General features: G+C 35.8%; 2 protein-coding genes across 2 annotated transcripts; both read left to right on the top strand.

Moving 5' to 3' along the window:
• The first annotated feature begins 293 nt into the window (after positions 1-293).
• LOC100889561 (torsin-1A-interacting protein 1) lies at positions 294-6,139 on the top strand. The gene is made up of 2 exons (XM_003726792.3): positions 294-417; positions 2,832-6,139. Exon 2 carries the CDS (start codon positions 3,206-3,208, stop codon positions 4,019-4,021), a length of 816 nt encoding a protein of 271 aa, XP_003726840.2. The 5' UTR covers positions 294-417; positions 2,832-3,205; the 3' UTR covers positions 4,022-6,139.
• A 3,554-nt stretch (positions 6,140-9,693) lies between these two features.
• Positions 9,694-19,405, top strand: LOC752346 (calumenin). Its single transcript, XM_001178487.4, has 8 exons — positions 9,694-9,810; positions 11,024-11,227; positions 12,129-12,234; positions 14,127-14,308; positions 15,278-15,391; positions 16,102-16,198; positions 18,238-18,386; positions 18,996-19,405. Exons 2-8 carry the CDS (start codon positions 11,054-11,056, stop codon positions 19,149-19,151), a joined length of 978 nt encoding a protein of 325 aa, XP_001178487.3. The 5' UTR covers positions 9,694-9,810; positions 11,024-11,053; the 3' UTR covers positions 19,152-19,405.
• Positions 19,406-20,846: the final 1,441 nt, after the last annotated feature.

Raw genomic sequence — 20,846 nt, 5'->3', positions numbered from 1 at the left:
TTGATTTTTGGTCTATAGTGCTCTGTACATTCTCCTTCTTTGTCTTTCATATTTTGGGCATGATAATAAAAAGTGCTCAATTGTCTCTGTCGTCTGGCATTCTACACATAGTCCAGTGTCGTGTTTTCTAATTAGATATTTATAGTAATTCAAGTTAAATTTCCAAAGTCTGAATTGATGAATTAATCTTTCATCCTTCGGTTCTAACCTTTGATTTAAAAAAACATTATTTACATTTGTATTGATGCTATACTTTGCTTTGCTCAGGGACACGAGCTTTGCTTTTTTTCTACCGCCCTCTCACGTCTGCTAACCGAGAGGTGTCTGTTATTTGGATTTCCCCACGAGCTTGACCTATGAACGCGACCTCTTTTGGCATCTTTTGACCTTATGTGTGGCCAAGAATACTCGTAAAAGGTTCGTACAATATTTTTTCAATCACCTTGGTTGTTTCGCTATACATTGAATTAATATACATGTGTTTGATCACTCTTCTTTCAGGTAACCCCGTGAGCTGAGTAGCTTCCCTTGGCTTTCAGTTCCGGCCCGGTCCCGTAGACGCTAATTTGTGTTGTGTGTAGCAAGTTTATAGGGCGCTAATTTATTCAGAATCGTACCCATACTTTGACCCGTACCCGTAACTCCGGCGTGGAGGTACCTAGACAGCAATAACCATCTGATTTGGGTCATTTCTTTAATAAAACTGACATTTGTTGTCATTCCCCAATACAGATGGCAACCCAGAGATCTCGTACCGCGGGGGTAGCTATAGCCAACAATGGCAGCTTTTTGTGTCAAAAAATTTTCTCCCCGATTTTCTTTATTTAGATCTAATTTTCTGATTTCTAAATCAGATGTAAATTAGGTCGGTATGTCATTTGTCCTAATTACAGTTATCAAAATTTGATAACTTAATATTAAATGTATAATTTACGGACTTACTTATATGAATTATCCAATTTGTATTTCCGAACTGTGAAACGGTACGTTCATGCATTCGAAATATTACCCGGCGGCCGATATATTTCCGGGTCCACCTACCAAAACATAGCCAAATGGCCAATCAGAGCACTCGTTTCGTGGGAGTTCGTTGGTCAAGCTGGGCCGACTCGTACGTAGCTACGGTAGCTATTGGACGCTCGAAAAGAAAAAATGAATATTCATCAACTAAAACCAAGACGGATTATGTTGACGACGAGACTTTCTCGGATTAATCATTAATTTAGGATCTAAATGAGCAAGCTATCGTAAGTCAAATAAGCTATATATATGTTATTTTTAATTAGACTCTAAATTATTGTCATATTGCAGCATGTATGAGGATGTAAAGAGTGAAAATCTCGTTGCATATCTCATTCATCGCGGTCCGGTCGAACCGAACCATTTGTTCCGTACAGTGCCTCACAGAAAGAGGTCCCCAGACTTCAGTCTCTGTAATCGGAGGTCTAGTGGAGCCAGACGTAGTCTCAGTGGAACAACCGACGATTAGAGAGACTGAAGCTTTCGGTCTAGGAGGTACCCTACTAAAAAATACCAAAAATCCACTAAATCCTCAACAATTGCTCAAACAATGGTCATGATTTAAATGTTGTTATGTAATCTTAGTCTTACCTGTTTCGTGTCAATTTTCTTATCTTTTTTGAAGTATTTTCCCTAGAAAACCAAAGACTTAGCGGATCTATCATCTAGTTATAGATTTAGGTCTATACACATTCTCAGGATTTCAGGATTCATGGCAAACTGCTGCACAATACAGGTGCAAACCGCGTTATACGATGGAGTGTGGGCTCGTAAGCGTGCATGAAGTTAGCCCTGTACTACTGTAGGCCTATACACTTGTAATTGGCACCGATAGCCCTGCACGAAGAGTGATGTAAAATTGTCAACAAAACCTAAAAAGGATTCTTATAATCTATTCCTGCACACGATGAACCTTGCACTCCGGAGCTAGCTTCGGAGTTCACTAGTGGACTGGACTCTTATTTATTTTCATACAAAGCGCTTTGAAATACATTACAGAAATGCTGACCTCTCACAAGATTTGCAATGTTGGTTCTGCTGCAGTGCTCGAAGCAAGGGAAAAGCTGTTTTCGTGTTGCCGATTTGGATAATATCCATTAATTAAGTATACTAAGGTGCACGCACATACATGTAATTCATTGAATCTTGCAATTTTCCTGCATACACGCCGGAAGTAAATTGGCAACACAAAAAAGAGCTTTTTTTGTGTACATTGTAAACTCTCACGAGAGGTCAGTGTTTTTGTAACGTAAATCCCATGTTAGCTCATTATTATTAGGAAAGTGTGGGAAGTTATCAAAGTGCTATCACTCTAGTATCAAATGTTCACATTTTGAGTTGAATTCTGGACCAATTTCAAAGTGCTTTGTATGAGAAGGAACAAGAGTCTACTGGCGAACTCACATTTTAGCTCCATTAGTATTGTAAAAAGGTGAAGATGATCAGTGGAACATAATCCTGAACATATGTTCAGCTTTATTTTGAGGAAGAAGATTAAGAATACACTGAATTTCATAAAAGACATGATTTATTAAAGTTGGAAGATGACAAAAGCTTTTATTTTACATCAAGATAATTTTTATTGTGGGGGGGGGGGGGTAGGGGGGAGGAGGCAAAGCTTTCCCAAAGGACAGTTTGGTGGGGTTTCTTCCTCACTTTTACTGCTCTCCATGGATAAACAACAAAATAAAGCTGTATGAATGCAACTATCTTCTGCCTTGAACAAGAAGATGATAGAAACAGACCTCTGACCTAGACAACTACACAGTCAGATTCAAGGATTGAATTTTTGTTTCTTGTTTTCATTTCAGATGTCACGCTCGCCAAGGACCACTCGATACGAGCTCCGCTCAAGAAAGAATTCTCCTGATGGGAAGCCTCAAAATAAAAGGAAGCATCAGAGACCTTTCCAAGCAGTCTGTCAGAGAGTTCAGACACAGAAGATATTACTACTGATGAGAAAAAGACACAAGAAACCAAGTCTTGGGACATTGCAGCAGATGACAGTCAGCCAGAGAGTTCTGACTTCGAAGATATTGCTAGTGATGATGAAGAGACAAAAGAAATCAAGTCTTCGGACATCGAAGCTGATGAAACAGATGCTGGGATTTCCGGTGCTTCTGCTAGAAATGTCACTGTTACAGATAACAGTAAAGACAGTCGTACAGATAAATTAAAGGCTGAGATGAAATGTGACAGTAAGGAGATATATGAAAGGAGGAAGAATACAGGAAAACAGAGTATTCCTACTCCTACTTTACTTCAGATATTCATATTTCTTGCAATCGGTATTTCGTTGGTGGTGAAGTTTCGTTGTGGCACTGATGTGGTAAGTTTTCCCCCCACTTGCAACCAGAATGTTCAATCCAATGAGAGGCCAGTGGCATATCGTTTGGAAAACTTGACGACTGAATTAGAGCATGTAAAGGCCAAGTATCAAACCTTAGATGACACTTTCTGGGATGTGATTGTAGGATCATCGTGGGGTCACATACAAGGGAATGGAACAATCAAGCAACCAGTGGTCTTACTCCTCGTAGGACAACCCAAGTCATCTATCCTAGATGTAGTTGCAAAGGATGTGGCTAGATTGTACTCCAACGTGTTTACAATGAGAGATGACAGCATTATAGACATTGATGGTGGCTGGCAAGCCATGAAAGAAGCAGATCAAGCCAAGCTGGACATGGACAACGACCTCGAGAATGGCTTCAACAATGGAAGAAAAGTTGTCCTCCTTCGTCAGTTTGACAAGCTACCACCATGTTCTATCATGCTCTTCCACAGCTACTGCGACAATGAAAATGCTCCACACAAAGATGCTGTCATTATATTCACCGTAGAACTTGAGACGACAGTGTCTAGTATAGCCCAAAGTATAGAGGAACTGGTTCAAGAGCATCTGGGAAGCATTTGGGCACAATGCCCAGAAGAATTGCTGCAAGACAAAATCATGGCAATGCACAGCAGAGTGTCAAATAACATTGCATTTGTTAAGTAAAATGGACCATCATCTCTTTCTTTTGTTGACATTACTCTGTTTAATACTTGTGCTTGGTCTTCTGGAATTAAAGCAATCCAACTTTTGTAACAAGTTTAGTTAAACTACATGTGCACGTGAAAGCAGATAGATCAGAAAAGGGGTTGATGAAATGTTGGAAACTGAACAAACCTTAAGAACGGTATGAAATTATGAATGATAGCATGTCAAGATCAATTCTTAACCATGTGAATCTTAGCAATGAAATATTTAGAGAATGATCATTTGTATGAGAGAGTATACTGGAGAGTAACATTAGGTTTGTTATAATGATTTAAAAGTTCTTGTATCACATCCAAAAGGAATATTTACCTGTAACAGTTTCGATGTCTAGAGTTCAGATATGTCTACCTCAGACATGAATTGGCAGACTGAAGTAAGCCGCCACTTTTCCTATCACCAGTGATTGTCCTTTTGGATGTGATACAAAACTTTCAAATCATTGCAACCAACTATTGAGAGTTGTCCAACATAACATGACAGTGACATTACAAAATTGTCAGTTTTAAATTCCCAGATGTACATTTGTATATTATTTTTAAACATTTATATTTTTTATTTACCTGGGTGTGCAAACTGTCACTTGTGTGTTTCTCTGATTTTTTTTCTTCCCTTCAGAACAACTCGCTGTTCAGGTTGGATTTTTTTCTGTAACTTGAGAAAATACAGATCTTCTGCAATGAGGATTACCGGTATAGTTTAAAACGATTTCACATAATTTTAGTAAGCAATAGAAAGAGTGCATTAATGAAAGAGCGTAGAAATAATTATCAGGACTGCACCGTGTTTACTTGTCATTTACCCAGTAATATTACTTGTACATGGATGTACTTAAATTCATACCAAACTTTTAAAAATACTTTGAAGTCTTGAATGTAATGCAAATATACAACTGTTGTTCTTTTTTTAAACTTCCATTAGTTTGTATGTGTTTTACAAATTCAATAGACATACATGTGTAGTATGTGTGGCTTATTGTTTTCTGCTTTACTGTACCTTTAAAAATGAGGGTGCTCTTTTTAGGCAATCAATTTGTAATTGATTTCTTTCTTTTATATGTATTACCGGTAGTGTTCTTATGATCAGCTTAATCTGAAAAGTATGTACCTACAAACAATATTCCAATCTGAAATACATGTACATCTTTTGTTTTAAACTGATCAATTATTATGTTTGTCTAATATAGAGATGATGGCTTACTTTTAATGATGTCCACTTGAAACTTGCAAATGGAATCATCTACCAATATTCTGATATATCATTGATTTGTATAGAAGCCCACCAATGACGAATGGGAAATAAACATAAACGTACAATCCTTTGACTTTGTATGTTTTGAAGTTGGTTGCATGTCTAGAAGATGTAGAAGTAGTATTTTTACAATTACCTCACAATCTAAAAAAAAAAAGGAAATACATGTGCTATTTCAGATACTATACATCCATGTATTGGCAATTTTGATGAAATTTCATTTAATGAAATTGTATATAATTCTAGGTATCTTTTATAATTCAAGAACTTCAGAGTTCAGATGAACATTATTTTTTTCTCCACATTTTTCAAAGCCTGATCAAGTCTTACAAATGCATGACATGCAGTCTATAGTGCATCAGACGCTTTATGAAGATGAAGCAAAGAAGACACATTGAAACACTTCACTATTCACTATTAACAAAAAAAGGTTAAAATACACTGTACTTGTATTTTGTAAATAAGTTGTGTGTACTGTAAAAAAAAATTGTCAGTAGAACATTCATAGTACATACTGGTACACAACCCTTAGAAAATGATTTTGGCTTTTAAGTGAGATCACTCTATGCTCTTTAATCTGTTGCCATTTGAATGTCTCATACTATTTTTTTTTTTTTTGGGGGGGGGGGGGAGGTGGTTAAGGCAATGATGTGTAGTTTTTAGTTTGTTAATGGTCCCCTTTACAAATGAAACAACCCTTGTTGAAAACTTGAAATACAGAAAATAATCTGATGAAGTGCTTCTGATATAGTAGAGCCATCAAATATGAAATATATGAAATATAATTTGCTGAAAAATATAATACTCCATCATGTTGTTGTACACCAATAATCTTTCTCATATGCCTTTATTTTGAACAATCCCTTAAAAGATTCACTACCAGTACATCCTATCTCGTAGTCTTCACATTTTCGAAATTTTACCCCAATTGGAAATTGTACTTACAGTATCATCATTTTGAAAATGCTCAATTGGAATAGGGTTGTCTGTAAGATAAACTACATTTATATGGGTCGCCCAGAGACTGTAAAATTCATCATTCCTCATAAATAGTGTCATACATGTACCGGTATATCTCACGATACAGAGAAAGAGGAGGGAGGAGAGAAAGGTGAAGAGAGGGGAAGAGAAAGAGAGAGAAAGAGGAGGAGGGGGTGAGAATCTTTACAATGTAGAGAGAGAAAAAACAGTAAGAAGGTGGGGGAACAGAAAAGGGAGGAGTAGAGAGAGAGAGGGGAAAGGAGGAGAGAGAGGGAGGAGGGGGTGAGATACATACGTACAAAACATTTCTCTCTGTGTATGGAACAGAGGGGGGGGGGGGGGGAGATGAAAGGGGAGAGATACATGTACAATATAGAGAGGGGGCGAGGGGGATTACGAGATGCACACGCACACACATGGGAGTGAGGTGGGGTAAGTATACGTACTGTACATGTACATAAAATGAATGAAAAGAAACGAAGGCAACATAAACATCATACAAGGTCTTAGTCATTTAGATGGATGAGACTACCTACTTTGGTAGTCTAGTTATAATTACATTATTCTCTGTTACACTCTGGTAGCCTTTCCTAATAATACCAGCATTTGTGTTCACACACATTCCCATGTGCCATTTACCAGAATTAGCTACTCCAAATTAACAAAACACACATATGGACCTTCCTCTATTGAACTTTAAACAGTTGATACAGAGGTTGATTTAATGTTAAATACTTCAACTCGTGCACCTGACACCGTTCAATGTGTATTAAAGCTAATTTTAAAAGAAGGAAAATATAAGCTTAATTGAAACATATTTAATATGATGGATTTCAGATAACATCATCGATTAAAATGTAAAGAAAGCATAAAGCGGCCATAACCCCAAGTCATAATTTTGTGAAAAATTAAAATTTTAGTTATTTTATGTGATGGCATACATGTAGCTGTCCACCACTTTATCGCAAAGCTTACCAACTCAAAAAATTTGAATACCGGTAGCCCATATCTATAGTGATTCATAACTTCCTCATTTCTTTGTCCAATTTCATTCAAACTTTCACCAGTCTGCTTTGCTCCAAATTAGTTTATCAAGGTAGGAAAGAGAATAGAATTTTCAGCCAATCACAATTATGGCTATAATTTAGAAAAAGTTGTAATTAGATCAATCTACAGTATATATATATTGCAGCACCTATATAAATATATTCTACTGGCTGTGATGAAACAAAATTCTGAACAGTGCTACTTTACAGATACACAATGACAAAAACTATTTGAAAGGTCCTGAAAAAAGTGCGTCTTCAACATAACTTTGGAGACAGCAACAGATGGGGCTTTTATGTTATGATAGTATTAAAAGCTACTAGGCCTACTACTAAAATAATATTAAGAAAATAATAATAATATGAATTATGATAATATTGATCATAATATTGATAATAATAAAACTAATGACAATTATGATGATTGTAATGATACAAATATCAATAATTATAATAATAACCATTAACATCACAATCACCATAATCTTTTTTTAAAATCCAGGGTAGACTCATCAGAATGCAGTACCATCCATGTATTTATGGAAAAAATATGCACAAAGCAAAGAACTACCCGAGGCAAATTACCATTATGAGTTTTTGACACATAAAATTATTATCTTGTTGCCCAAAAATCCAATAGTTTTTTACTCTATTTTCCAATGAGTTAACTTCCATTTAACTATCAAAATCTTGTATACCTCAAGTACTACAAGTACAAATAATCATATTTTGAATGGAAATATGGGTTAACTTTATTATAATAAAAATATGTAATACACAAAAATATACTCAGACCTACTTCAATATGAAAGAAAATTATGAAATTTACCAACTTTAAAAATAAAGTATATTGAAGAGTGTAGTGCCCTGTGTGCAATATTGTCAGTGAAAAAAATACACTGGGGCTCGGGGCGAATTAGCCCCTGAAATGCCCAAAATAGCCCCCGAAAATCAGAAAAGAGCCCCTGTAAATTTGCATAGAGTTCAATTCAATACAAATTTTTAGAATGTTATATTCATGCAGGTAAGCTTGAAAAGTAGCCCCCAAAAAATAAATATTAATTTTTTCCCTGAATATTGTGTATGTACATCATACAGTGTACATCAACATACTGAAAAAAAGTTCTGTGAATCAAAGTAATATACTCCTCGATGAAATAAGAATCTTGACTAATTTTTATTTTCAACCAACAGATATTAGAGATTACAACTTGATATGATGAAATACATTCTCATATTCCTAGACTAGTATTAGTAGGCCTATGAGAAGTAGATCCTATTTTATACTCCATTGTTATCATTACAATCACTGCTCAGCAAATGAACTTATCAGTTGTCAACTTGACATAAAACCAAAACAGTCACATTTGATGTGATGTCTATCTAACTCTGAAGCACTTCTCACATAGTTCTTAATTGAAAGCTATGTAGATACAATCTACAAAAATGTTCAAGCTGAAAATTGAACATTACATAGGGTCTATTCAACTTTCAAAACACTAGATCTAGATTATACCCTCGCCTTGTTCGATTCCCTTGCAAAAAAAGGTCATGCCAAATCATAACACATTTCCAGCGCCCCACTTTTCAAACACTATTTGTTTAAAATGTTCCTATTATGACAGTGAAATGCCTTGAACTGATGAATAAACGAAATATAACTAGCTGAATGAAGAGAAACATGGGAAGTAATGAAAAACAAGCTAAGTAGATGATTCTCCTCACTCCCATCTCATCCACATCCACGAGCTCCGAGAGCGCCACACACATCATCCACTACTTGCCAGCAGCAGCATACACATCAATACACACTCAACTACACATGTTCACTATGCACTGTCGCTGTCTCTCACTCTCTCCACACGTCTTTCTTTTTCTTTGTTTATGTCTTATCACATATTTCCGTAAAATAACGTTGAATTAATGATTGAAAGACTTACCAATCGAAACAAAATGCCGAAAAGAAATCGTAAGGGAAGTATCGGATACAAAGGACCACGTAATTCGAAGAAATATACGTTTTTCTTTCGTCAATTTACTGTCAAAAGGTCCTGACCCAGCAGCTGGATAAGGGCTTGGCACGTACAAAAAACACATAGACGTACGCATTTCTAATGTATTATCATAAGATGAGAGCGAATGAGAGAGCAACTCTATGAGACGTACGCGCGGACGCATTTCTAGCAGACGACAAAAGCAAATTACTATTTGTACAAAATATAGTAATATTTAATAACACCCAAATTCATTATAGTTTTTACAATTTAAATTTAATAATTAGTTTCAATATATTATTTTTTAATTATTACATGAATTTTGAAATAATTATTACATAAAAAGATACTACGAGCTTTAAAAGCGTCACCGATTGCTCAAATTGAGAGGTAAACTTTTGAACGTACGCGTACGCGTTTCTTACGACCGGAAATAAAGAATCAGCAAAAGTCCAGCGGAAAAGAGACGCAGTATTCTGTGAGTATCACTTTTGTTATTGTTATTTTACACTGTATTCATGGTTGGTATTGAACTTATATTGTTGAGTACCTTTTCGTATCATAAATGTTATAAATGTGTGCGCCATATTTCTTATCGGGTCCATTTAGTATCTGCTAATGTGAATATTAGCCTTAGCTCAGTCCCATAAAATGTATTTTGCGTTAGTTATACGTCTTATAAATAGGGTCTCGGAACTTCGCACACAAGTACACGTCATCCCAGTTAAAACTAGTGGTCACAAGCAACATCCTATTGCTGATCTCCGACAAAACTGAAGGGAGAACAAGAAGAAGAAAAAGAAGATATGTTTATCGACAACTAGGCACCCGCAATGTATATAGGGTCTAAGGAATATGTATAGATCTTCGGCATCCATAAAATAAATGGTTGAAAACAAAATAAACAACATGTTGTGAATTAACTTGAAATAGGAAACCCTTTATTTGTGGGTCAAATTATCTCAGAGATTTTAGCACTCGTCCCCTAGCGCTGTGACCCAAAAATGCACACAATGAATATGTAGACTAGCAACATTTTCAGATTTTGCCAGGGATGATGATAGATTTCAATTTTTTTTTTTTTTTTTGGGGGGGGGGGGGATTTTTTCCAAAATCAATGAATTTAACTGATTTTATTTACTGCTATTTAATAGTTAAGGTGTTATTTATTGTCGCTGAAGTGACAATTGAAGTGAATTCTGTTGAGTTTTGTACACTAGTGTTTGAGAATCGATAGAGGGTTTTTTGTTTATTTGATGGCAAGAAGAAATTTTCCTTAAAGTGACATAACATTCTGCAAGATAATTGTGGTCACTAGACTCTCTACAAGAGAGAAGAAGAAGAGTACTTTGTACTTTTGTACGTTGTACTATAGCAAAGCCATTAAGGTCTGATATTGATATTCATAGCATGACACATCATTTCCTCAATCTTCATCATTGTTTTATAATATCTTTTCATGTTGATTACAGAGTAAAAGTACAATGCTTTCTCATAAATGTATCCATTGTGTAATCCTTATCAATTTTCATGGTTTGCACAAGTAAAACCATGAGATATTGATATTATATTACATCTAAGTACATTATTGCAAATTGAGATATATATATGTAAACTTCTTTTTCTGGTTAACTTTAGTACTCTCATAGTTGTTATAATTATGTGTTGTTGTTTTTTTATTATCCCTGCAGCAATTCCCCTGTACAAGAGCAAGCGAAATCATGGCACGTCTTATCATAGTACTAGTACTGATACTGTGCATAGGGGTGAATATTATTCAAACAAAGAATGCACTAAATGAGGAAGACACACATAAGATTGAAGATATCCTCCCTCATTATGCAGGAGCTGATCATCTGGATTCTTTTGATCAAACACTTTTTCTTGGAGGACAGGTAAGTGATTGATTGTTTACTCTATATAAGAATAAATGATATTCATGCACTATTCAGAAATATTCCGCTAAGAAGATGCTGCCCACTATCCAATCACATTTGCTCATGTTATGAAGATATGAATACTGGATACATTTATATTGAAACATGGCAAAAAAAATTCTCTCAAAACTTTCAATATTTAGATGTTAAATAAGTGGCTCATCCATCAAAGGAACAGTTTGACTCCTTGTTGTACATTGTTTTGAAACTGTTCTTTTATAGAAAGCTAGAAAAATATACCATGTACGTTTTAAAATTCATATACATGTATGTATGGATCAAGCATTCTGAAAATGTTGATGTGTATTGTGATTATTTATCACATAGTTGAATAACAATATTAGTTATCTGTGTTTTTGTGTTTTTATTCTTCTACAGTATCAACAAAATTAAGAGCTCAAATTTCATATTGTATTTGTAAAGTGTAGAATTTTCTCTAGAATATTGGTGTGAATTTGGAAGATACCTAGGTCTTCTTCTTCTTTGCTTGGCTTCCTCCAGTTTGGAGAACTGCAGTTGGTGCAGGTGTTGGTAGTACACATATAAAAAGGATAGGTAGGTTTAAAGGTGGCATCACATATATGTAGTAGAACGTTTTTACATGGAGGCCAAGTATGAAACTGAGAGAGAGATTGTCAAAGAGTGAGAGGTGTGAGAGCAGGAGCCAAATAGCGATAGCTTTGTGAAGCATTCTCCCTTCGTTTTCGAGTTGGAATAATGGCTCTCCCATCGTCTTGGCCAGTGAGCTATGAAGTTGTCTCCTAGGTATACATGTATATGTATGGAGAAGAAACCAATAATGCCACTTAGAAACCTGTGATTTACATGAGTAAAATCATTTTGAAATTTGACCCCACAGACAAGAGCAAAGATATTCAGAGGTCTCTCAGATGAGAAGAGAAAGGAAGTATTCTCAGATGTTTATAAACTAGTCGATACCAATGGAGATGGACAAATCAGTAAAGGTTAGTCTAATTAGATGTAGAGATGCTGTGGTCTAGTAGTAACATATCTGGATTGGGACTACCAAAAAGGTATACAGGTTAGAATCCCTGCCACAGCACTAGCATCAAAGCCAGGAATATAACCATGGAGCGCCAGGAGTGTCGAGTCTGACAGATATGAGTGCTATACAAGAACTTACTATTATCAGAATTAATATTAGTATTAGTATTATTATTGTATTGTTATCGAATTATTGTTACTATTATTGTTACTATTATGTGACCTTCCTGATTCTAATTTCACTAAAAACAGATGAAGATTGTAGTAACAATTTTATAAAAATGAGATACTGTAAGAATAGTTAACCCACTTGTCATCAGTGACAAATGACAGTTTTGGTTATAAGCTAATGAACTCCTTGCTTCTGATTGGTTATCAGCAGATTTGTCACTTATTTTTGTCATTTGTCATTACCTTGAATATACCTTGAAGTCCACACCTCGCCATCGTGGTGATGAAGATCCCGTAGATAGTGTGGTGTGGCAGGGTTAAGGGGGTCCCACGGGACCCATTTAAAAACCCAGGTTGGATAGTTGGCTTTTGAAGCTGAGGAGTGTGGGAGCATCAATTCCAGTTTGTGGCAGCTTGTTCCATTTGCTTACAACTCTCTGGCTATAGAAATTTTTCCTGATGTCAAGGCGACTTCTTGTTTTGGCTAGCTTCATGGAATGGCCTCTTGTTCTTTCATAGTTAGCAAACTGAAAATAATTCTTGGGGTTGGATTTGTCAATTTGCGTCATTATCCTGTAGGTTTGCATTGTAAAAAGGCTTTGTGAAACCGGTTCCAGGTGGTTCTTCTATTAAGCCTATGGGGATCAACGAATTCATCAGTCATTGGGTTAATAAACTTTTATTTTGTCTCGGCTTATATGCAAGTTTATTGCTACAGAATAAAGCACAATTTTTATGCCTCCGTTACGAAGTAGCCGGAGGCATTATGTTTTCGGGTTGTCCGTCCGTCCGTACGTACGTCCCGTTCTCGTGATCGCGTTATCTGAAGAACTGGTTGATGGATTCCTGCCAAACTTTGGTCGTGTATGTATCTTGTAGAGCCGATGAACTGATTAGATTTTGGGGTCACGAGGTCAAAGGTCACAGGGCTCATTATGTATGCAAAACGAGCTCGTGATCGCGTTATCTGAAGAACCGATTGATGGATTGCTGCCAAACTTAGGTCATGTATGTTACTTGCAAAGCCGAAAAACTGATTAGATTTTGAGGTCACGAGGTCAAAGGTCAAAGGCCACAGGGCTCATTATGTATGCAAAACGAGCTTGTGATCGCGTTATCTGAAGAACCGATTGATGGATTGCTGCCAAACTTAGGTCATGTATGTTACTTGCAGAGCCGATGAACTGATTAGATGTAGGGGTCACAAGGTCAAAGGTCAAAGGCCACAGGGCACATTATGTATGCAAAAACAGCTTGTGATCGCGTTATCTCAAGAACCGATTGATGGATTCCTGCCAACTTAGGTCATGTATGTTTCTTGCAGAGCCAATGAACTGAGTAGATTCTTGGTTTATAAGGTCAAAGGTCATGGGCTCATTGTGTATGCAAAAATAGCTTGTAATCACAATATTCTGAGAACCTGTTAATGGATTACAATTGAACTTGAATTCGAAAAATTTCTTCTGTTTTGGTTTGTAAAATTGCTCTATGACGGAGGCATCATTTTCGACTGCGCGCAGTCGAAGTTCCATCTAGTTTTATTTGAACTCCATTACGAGTTAAAATTAGAAACAAAAACAAAAATGTTGAAATAACATGATAACATGTATTAAAAAGAGAATGAATATAGATATAAGAAGCTGTCACTTTATTCTTGGTTCCTATCTCCTTTCCTTACTAGATGAGTTGACTGAGTGGATGTTCCAAGCTTTATTGACGGTAGATAAAGAAGATGCAGTGAATTCCATGGATCCCATTGATGAGAATAAAGATAAGATGGTGTCTTGGTTTGAGTATCATGATCATGTCTATGGTTATGCAATGGGAGAGGAGATGGAAGAAAACCAGGCAGAGTATACAAAGGTGTGTCTTGAACAAAAGCCAATTTGTACATTGGAAAATATGACTTAAAGTGGGACTGCACTACTTGTAGCTACTTGCGCCCTCTATATAGCAAACAATGCCTAAGCGGTACCCGTTGATCCCTCATGGTCCCCTTTTTCTTATGTTAATTGAGAGCTGATTTGATGAGATACCTGCAGATAGGCTTTAATTTGATGCATTACTGATTTACTGATACAGTCAAACCTGCTTTAGCGACCGCCTGTCCACAAAGACCACATTTGTTTTGTTTCCCTTGAAAATGGATTTCTCGTTGAAATGTGTACTGAAGGAACCTGTCTACAAAGACCACTTTTTGTGTTTCCCTTGGGCGGTTGCTATAGACAGGTTTGACTGTACTATCAATGTTTTCTAAATGCAGAGGATAATATAATGTCACCTTTCCATAATTCTATGATATATGTTCTGCCAAAAAAGCTTTGAATTTAATTTATAACAGTAGTTTAAGTTGGAAATTATTACTAATATACCCTTAGTACAACACTAAACCTAACCCTAAACCCAAAGCCTAAACCTAACTCCAAAAGGCCCAAAATCCCACATCATACACTTTCAGTAAAATAAGCCTTTGCTAGATGTTGCTGAAGCATATGTCAGATAACCATGCTATATACTAGTAAATATCACTAGACACTATGAGATTAATGTACTTTACTTCTTTTTTAGTGTAAAAACAAAAGATAATTTAAGACATCGGTATGAAGCTGGCTGGAGAGAGTGGTATACACTATTGGGTATAAATTATTAAGTAAAATATACATGTAATTCATATAAAATGGACAGTTCCTGAAAATGTTGATTATGAAAATACTGCAGCAAAGTACTTCCAAAATGAGGAGAGAAGCATCAAATCACTTGATATATTCTGTGAATGGCAACATAAATCCTGGTATCGGAATTGAATAATATTTTGTCTTTATTTTGCTACAGCATATCAAGCGATCTAAGAGATCATTTGATCTAGCAGACAGTGATGGAGATGGGTTCCTGACTCCTAATGAGTTTCACATGTTTCACAATCCAAGACTCTACAAACAAATGGAGGTAAGATGGAACTAATATCCCTTTACAGGACAGGCTTAATTGGTCACTTTTTATTCTTAAAATTGGCAGCAATTATCTTCTTTTTTTTTTGCTACATTGTTCTAATAAAATGCCATGTCTCTGAAAACAATTCGCAAACAAAGTGGTAAAAGGCTATAACTGCAAATTTTGTTTAAAAAACAGTGATAATGACCTTTTCAATTATTAACCCTTTAATACTGTGCCGTGTAGTTTTGCTTGTTTCAAGATTTTACCAAGACATGAACAATGCTTTCTGTTTAAACACCTGCACTTCTTTAATCATGACTTACATGCAAGATTGCTGCGTTCAAAAGTTGTAGGAAATGTAATACTCTTTCACAGGATAACTAAAATTCTTGTATTACTTCGTTTCAAGCATGAACATTATTGAGAAAAAAGTATGAGTTCCTGTTCCTCATTTGTAGAGCATTGTTCAATGTTATACTGAGATAAGATCCTGAACAAAATTCTAAATTTTCTCCAGTTGTTCTCCTCTTGTTTGTTAGCATATCATAATAATTAGTTATTTAGAATTCTTGATTCATGCTTAAAGACTGATTTATATTGATCACCATATACAAAGTTCTTAGTGGAGTAACGTGTGATTGAAATGATCTGAAACGACATCAGCACCGCAAGAAATAAAACTTACACGTACCATTTTTCTTTTTCTGTCATTTTGCGCATAGAAAGTGGTCATTCTGGATTCACTGGAAGATTTTGATACAAATAAAGATGGCGGCATTGAAGTTGTTGAGTTCATTGGAGACTTTTTACTGAAAGATGGTAAGATTTTGTTTTTGTGGATTATTTTAAATTTTTGTATACATGTTTAGGTACCGGTATTGGTTTTTAAAGGCATACAAATGCACAAATGTATATATTTATATATTTGAATACCAATTTTCTTTCAAGAAGACTAACATTTGTAGTATGAGTTTCTACCAATCTTCCTTGGAACCCTGCTTTGAAAGGAGCAAAGAAAATATAAGCTACAAGCCCCCCCCCCCCCCCCCCCACACACACACACACACACACTCACACAGTAAGAAGGAAGGAAAGAAGGAGTATGTTCAGGAAGTAGTCCTTACCTTATTTAACCTTACAACATCATGTTTAAAGATAAAGATCAGTTCTGGTCATGCGATTGCATTGTGAAAGAAACGTTGTGGAATCAATCAAAAAAGGTTGATCATCTAGCCTGTAAGTATTGGTGTGTACTGCAAGGTTCTGGAATCATCAAAATGATAAGAAATTTGGCCCAGTCTTGGTAAAGTTACAAGCACTGTACACAGAAAGATGTATATAGGACTACGCACATGTGCGCGACACATGCGTTTTATCTATCACATCCCAATAGATAAACTAATTTACCAAATATATCAATTAGTAGGCGGTTTCCCAGGAAAATTTTATCATCATGTATTAGTCAAAACATATTCTTTCACATGATTGGTAATAAGAGCTTCCATTTCATTTTTTTGAAATTGGGGCGTTTCCAATACTGGCCTTTACCTTTAAAGCTTATCAACACTAGTGTGGCTATATAGGAGGGATTAGACCACACAGCGAGGTCACTGACAGGTGGCTATCTCATCAACTCAGCTGTCAAATAACATAAGAAATAGAGGATCATGGGGGACCAACAGGGACCGATTGGGGAAGTTTTCTATATAGAGGGAGCAAGTAGGACAGTGGGGCTTTAATATTTGCTTGCTGTAGCAAAGTGTAGCAAGCTCAAACATACTGTGGAGCAAGCTACATGTAGGTCACAACAAGGACAAGTCACCCATAAAAGAAAATAAAAAGCATGCTATATTATAGCTGGCATCGTTATAATGACATTCCTTTGCTGAAGAAACAGGGAGGACACTAAAAGAAAGACTGAAAGAATTTAAAAGAGCTTTACATTGAATAATGTGTTCATGTACCATTTAGCAGTATCCTTAATACACACGACATTGAATACTCATATTATTATTTTTGAAACACTTCTGGCCAAGAAAGCTAGGTGAAAGAATCCAATAACATTAAAAGGATTAATCTCGGGCCTGAATAGGTATTTTGGCTACCAGTATACTGTTGTCTATCCTCGCTCCAGTGATCTCGAGGCAGCAGACAACAAGAAACTGTGTGAATTAGGATCATTTGGCTTGACTGAGAAAGCCTACTGTTGTGGATGAAAAGTCACCTGCTACTAAATCTAATATTGGTAGAAGCTGAAAGTACATAATATGAGACCTTATTATGATATATGAGACCATATTTAATTTCTTCTGATGATGAAGTACAATCTACTATTGGGTGATGTCATTATATTTAGCAGATTTGAGATGGTGTATGTACTATGTACAATACCCTTTAGTAGTTCCTTTTGGGCTAATACAATGTGTATTAGCTATTAAAAACAGGAAATGACACAATGGAATATGATCTTTACTTTAAAGGAGAAGGTTGAGTTCTGGTAAAGATGAAATGGTATTTGTAAGCTTTCTTACTCTTTGTACGTTGGTGTGGAAGAGTACCGGTATATAATAGAAGTGTTTCCTGCTCTTGACATGCCCTCATGTTTGAAATAATATGAAAAATAGTTGAAAAGTCTGGACCTAACTTTCATTTGCAGTCCTATATCGCCATTTCTGAGTGCTGTGCATGTGATTTTTAGGCAAGATCGAATCGATTCTTTTCATTTGATCATACCTCAAAGTACACATTAATTCTTTTGTTCTACATAATCCTAATATAATAATTATTGTTTCCAGGCAGTTGTTTTTTCATATGTAAAATGTAATGGCATGATTATTACTGACCTTTATATTATCTAGATGAGGAAGAACTACCAGAGTGGGTGATAGAGGAGAAGAGATTGTTTGAGACAGAGCACGATCTAGACGGGAACGGGAAGCTGGAAGGATCAGAAATCTTTGAGTTAGAATCCCAGGAGAAATCATTCCGAGAGCAGGCTGAAAGGGAGGTGAGTTTATCATTCATCTTATCTTCAAAGATGTTCACGCTTGGGTATATAGAGGGCAGCCGGCGGACACCGCCATAATCTCCCGAAGGAAACTCAGTGTGTGTATCGGAGCGATTACGGAGTATGGCGCGTCATACCATAATAATCATACATATACGTACAGTCATAGGAAGTCTGCATAGACATTGCAGTGTACGTACAGTGCATACAGAGTGAAATATCATGTACGCAAACGTTGCATGCTCGCTAAACGTGATCTAACAACGCCCGGACATTGACAATACTATAATCTCTGAATTCCCATCAAATATCAAATAAAACTTGCAAGATTAAATTGCAAATAAATATAGTTTACAGAACTATAATCATGTGCATTTTATGCTTCAGAACACTCACCCATAATCCATTATACTTGTATTATTATCTTGTTATAACATAAATGATATCCAATATAACTTTTCGCAAAAGAGATCATTTGATAAATATTCCTGGTTTGAGTAATTGTCTTTGAAAATATAGGCCAGTATGTTTTATATAGTCTTCAGGGTCAATAGTGAATTACTAATACTAGTATTTTCTTTCTTTTTTGATTTGTTTTCATTCTGCTAGGTTGACCATCTGATTGTAATGGCTGACACTGACAAAGATGATCTGATCAGTTTAGATGAAGCCCTCCAGAGTGAAGCCCTATTCATGGGCAGAGATCATGCTACTCATTTTCATCAAAACCCAAACATCGTAGTCAACAAAAATATTGAACTATAACGTCTGATGTCAATGAAACTGGTCTTGTTCCTAGATAGGCGAGTCTAACCTATCTTGTCCCTGATGTTACTCACCAAATATGGGATTTTTTTGTATTCAGGGCCCCGTCTTATAAAGAGTTGCATATCAGTCGTAAATAATACCCCTTTCAAACTGGCCTAATTTTCACAGGACGCATCCGGACGCATCCAATAAAACGGCCACTATGAATGGTACCGAGTAGAAAAAGCCAATAGAATAGCAGATGAAAAGAAGAGAAATGGGTGATTAAATTCTCTTTCTATCGGTGTGACACTGATGAAACAGCCACTGTGAATGCGTTCAGGACAAAACACCGATTAAAAGGCCGATGAAAATGATCAAAGGTCGCAGTGTACACGCGCTTTATCGTAACCAACTGTGTTTGTTGACTTTTTGTTGAACATGCTGCGTGCTTGCCAAATAGAGCGCGGGCTTAATAATTGCGCCACAGCGAGTGAATTTTACCCGCAGTATGAAAAGGACAGCAGGGAAAGCGGCGGTTTCACCTTTGTTTACCTAAGGAAAATTCAATCAGTATTTTCATCGGTGTAACTCCGATAGAAGCACTATGAAAGGGGTATTAGTTGTGATTAATATCAATTCTTGATAAGACATGGCCCTTGTTGTTGTATTACCAGATTACAGCTTATATCAGACCTAACATGAATTGAATCAACACCTGTATTATCAATTTATGTTTGTGACTCCTAATACTTGGACAAAATGGGACACCTATGACAAAATAGTTTAGACTTACTTAGATCATTTTATTTTTCTAATTGTCAAATCTCTCAGATCTTCATAATGGGTGTTTATTAATGTTAAGGTCACATTATCATATGTGGCCCCCTTTTCTATGGCTGATACTCTGTTTTATATATGTATAATTTGGTTTATTGAATTGTTAAATTATTCTTTATTAGTGACAAAGCAAATCGTGAAAGACTTCAATGGTAAACAGCTGTGTTTGAGATCAATGATAGGAGAAATGATTCTCATTCATAGAATATCATACTCAAAACATTCAAATTTTCCCAATCTTTTAAAGATGGAAAATTCCTTTAACCCAATCTTCTATTTGAGCTCTAGAATTGTTTGGTTTGCTATGCTCATCTGTATGGCAAGTATATTAAGCTGGTGTTACATTGAGTGTGATTTCAATCACTCAAATGTCTTTCAAATGTTTATAACTACCAGTAAATCTTTTATAATTCATTGAAATGAAGAAAGGCTTTTTGTCGATTGTAATCAGAGCTTTGTGGAAAATGTGGTCTGTAAGGTGGCCATATTGCTTCTATATTTCTTTACATTTTGTTTAGTAAATGCAAGTGCTGGTACATGTATAATGGTATAAGGAAACCAGATAATTCTTAAAGAACTTATGCCATGTGCCAACACTGAGTAATTGGTTTAAATCTAATGCAGTGTAAAGACTATTTTTATTGTATTTTGGTAAATAATCTTCAGTCTACAATTTGTATGTAAATTTTGGACACTGTGCCTTATAACACAGGAAATGTCTAACCCAAACGTCTTCTCTTAAAATCTTCTCTTTCACATTACTAGACCATCTTTTCAACTAAAATCCTAATTTTGATTGACATTGGGCATGCTATTACATTAAAGGGAAAGTCCACCCCCAAAATAAGTGTGTTTCGATAGAGGCAGAATAAT

This window comes from Strongylocentrotus purpuratus, unplaced genomic scaffold, assembly GCF_000002235.5.
Source record: "Strongylocentrotus purpuratus isolate Spur 01 unplaced genomic scaffold, Spur_5.0 spur5_scaffold_4, whole genome shotgun sequence".
In the NCBI taxonomy this organism is placed as follows: domain Eukaryota; kingdom Metazoa; phylum Echinodermata; class Echinoidea; order Camarodonta; family Strongylocentrotidae; genus Strongylocentrotus; species Strongylocentrotus purpuratus.
The sequence above is the reverse complement of the archived record's forward strand: the minus strand, read 5'-3'. Positions and strand labels throughout refer to the sequence as shown.

Coding starts and splice junctions, on each gene's coding strand:
- LOC100889561 (XM_003726792.3), top strand. CDS start 3,206: ATGAAATGTGACAGTAAGGAGATATATGAAAGGAGGAAGAATACAGGA.
- LOC752346 (XM_001178487.4), top strand. CDS start 11,054: ATGGCACGTCTTATCATAGTACTAGTACTGATACTGTGCATAGGGGTG. Junction 12,235..14,126: donor AGATGGACAAATCAGTAAAG/GTTAGTCTAATT, acceptor TTTCCTTACTAG/ATGAGTTGACTGAGTGGATG. Junction 15,392..16,101: donor GACTCTACAAACAAATGGAG/GTAAGATGGAAC, acceptor TTTTGCGCATAG/AAAGTGGTCATTCTGGATTC.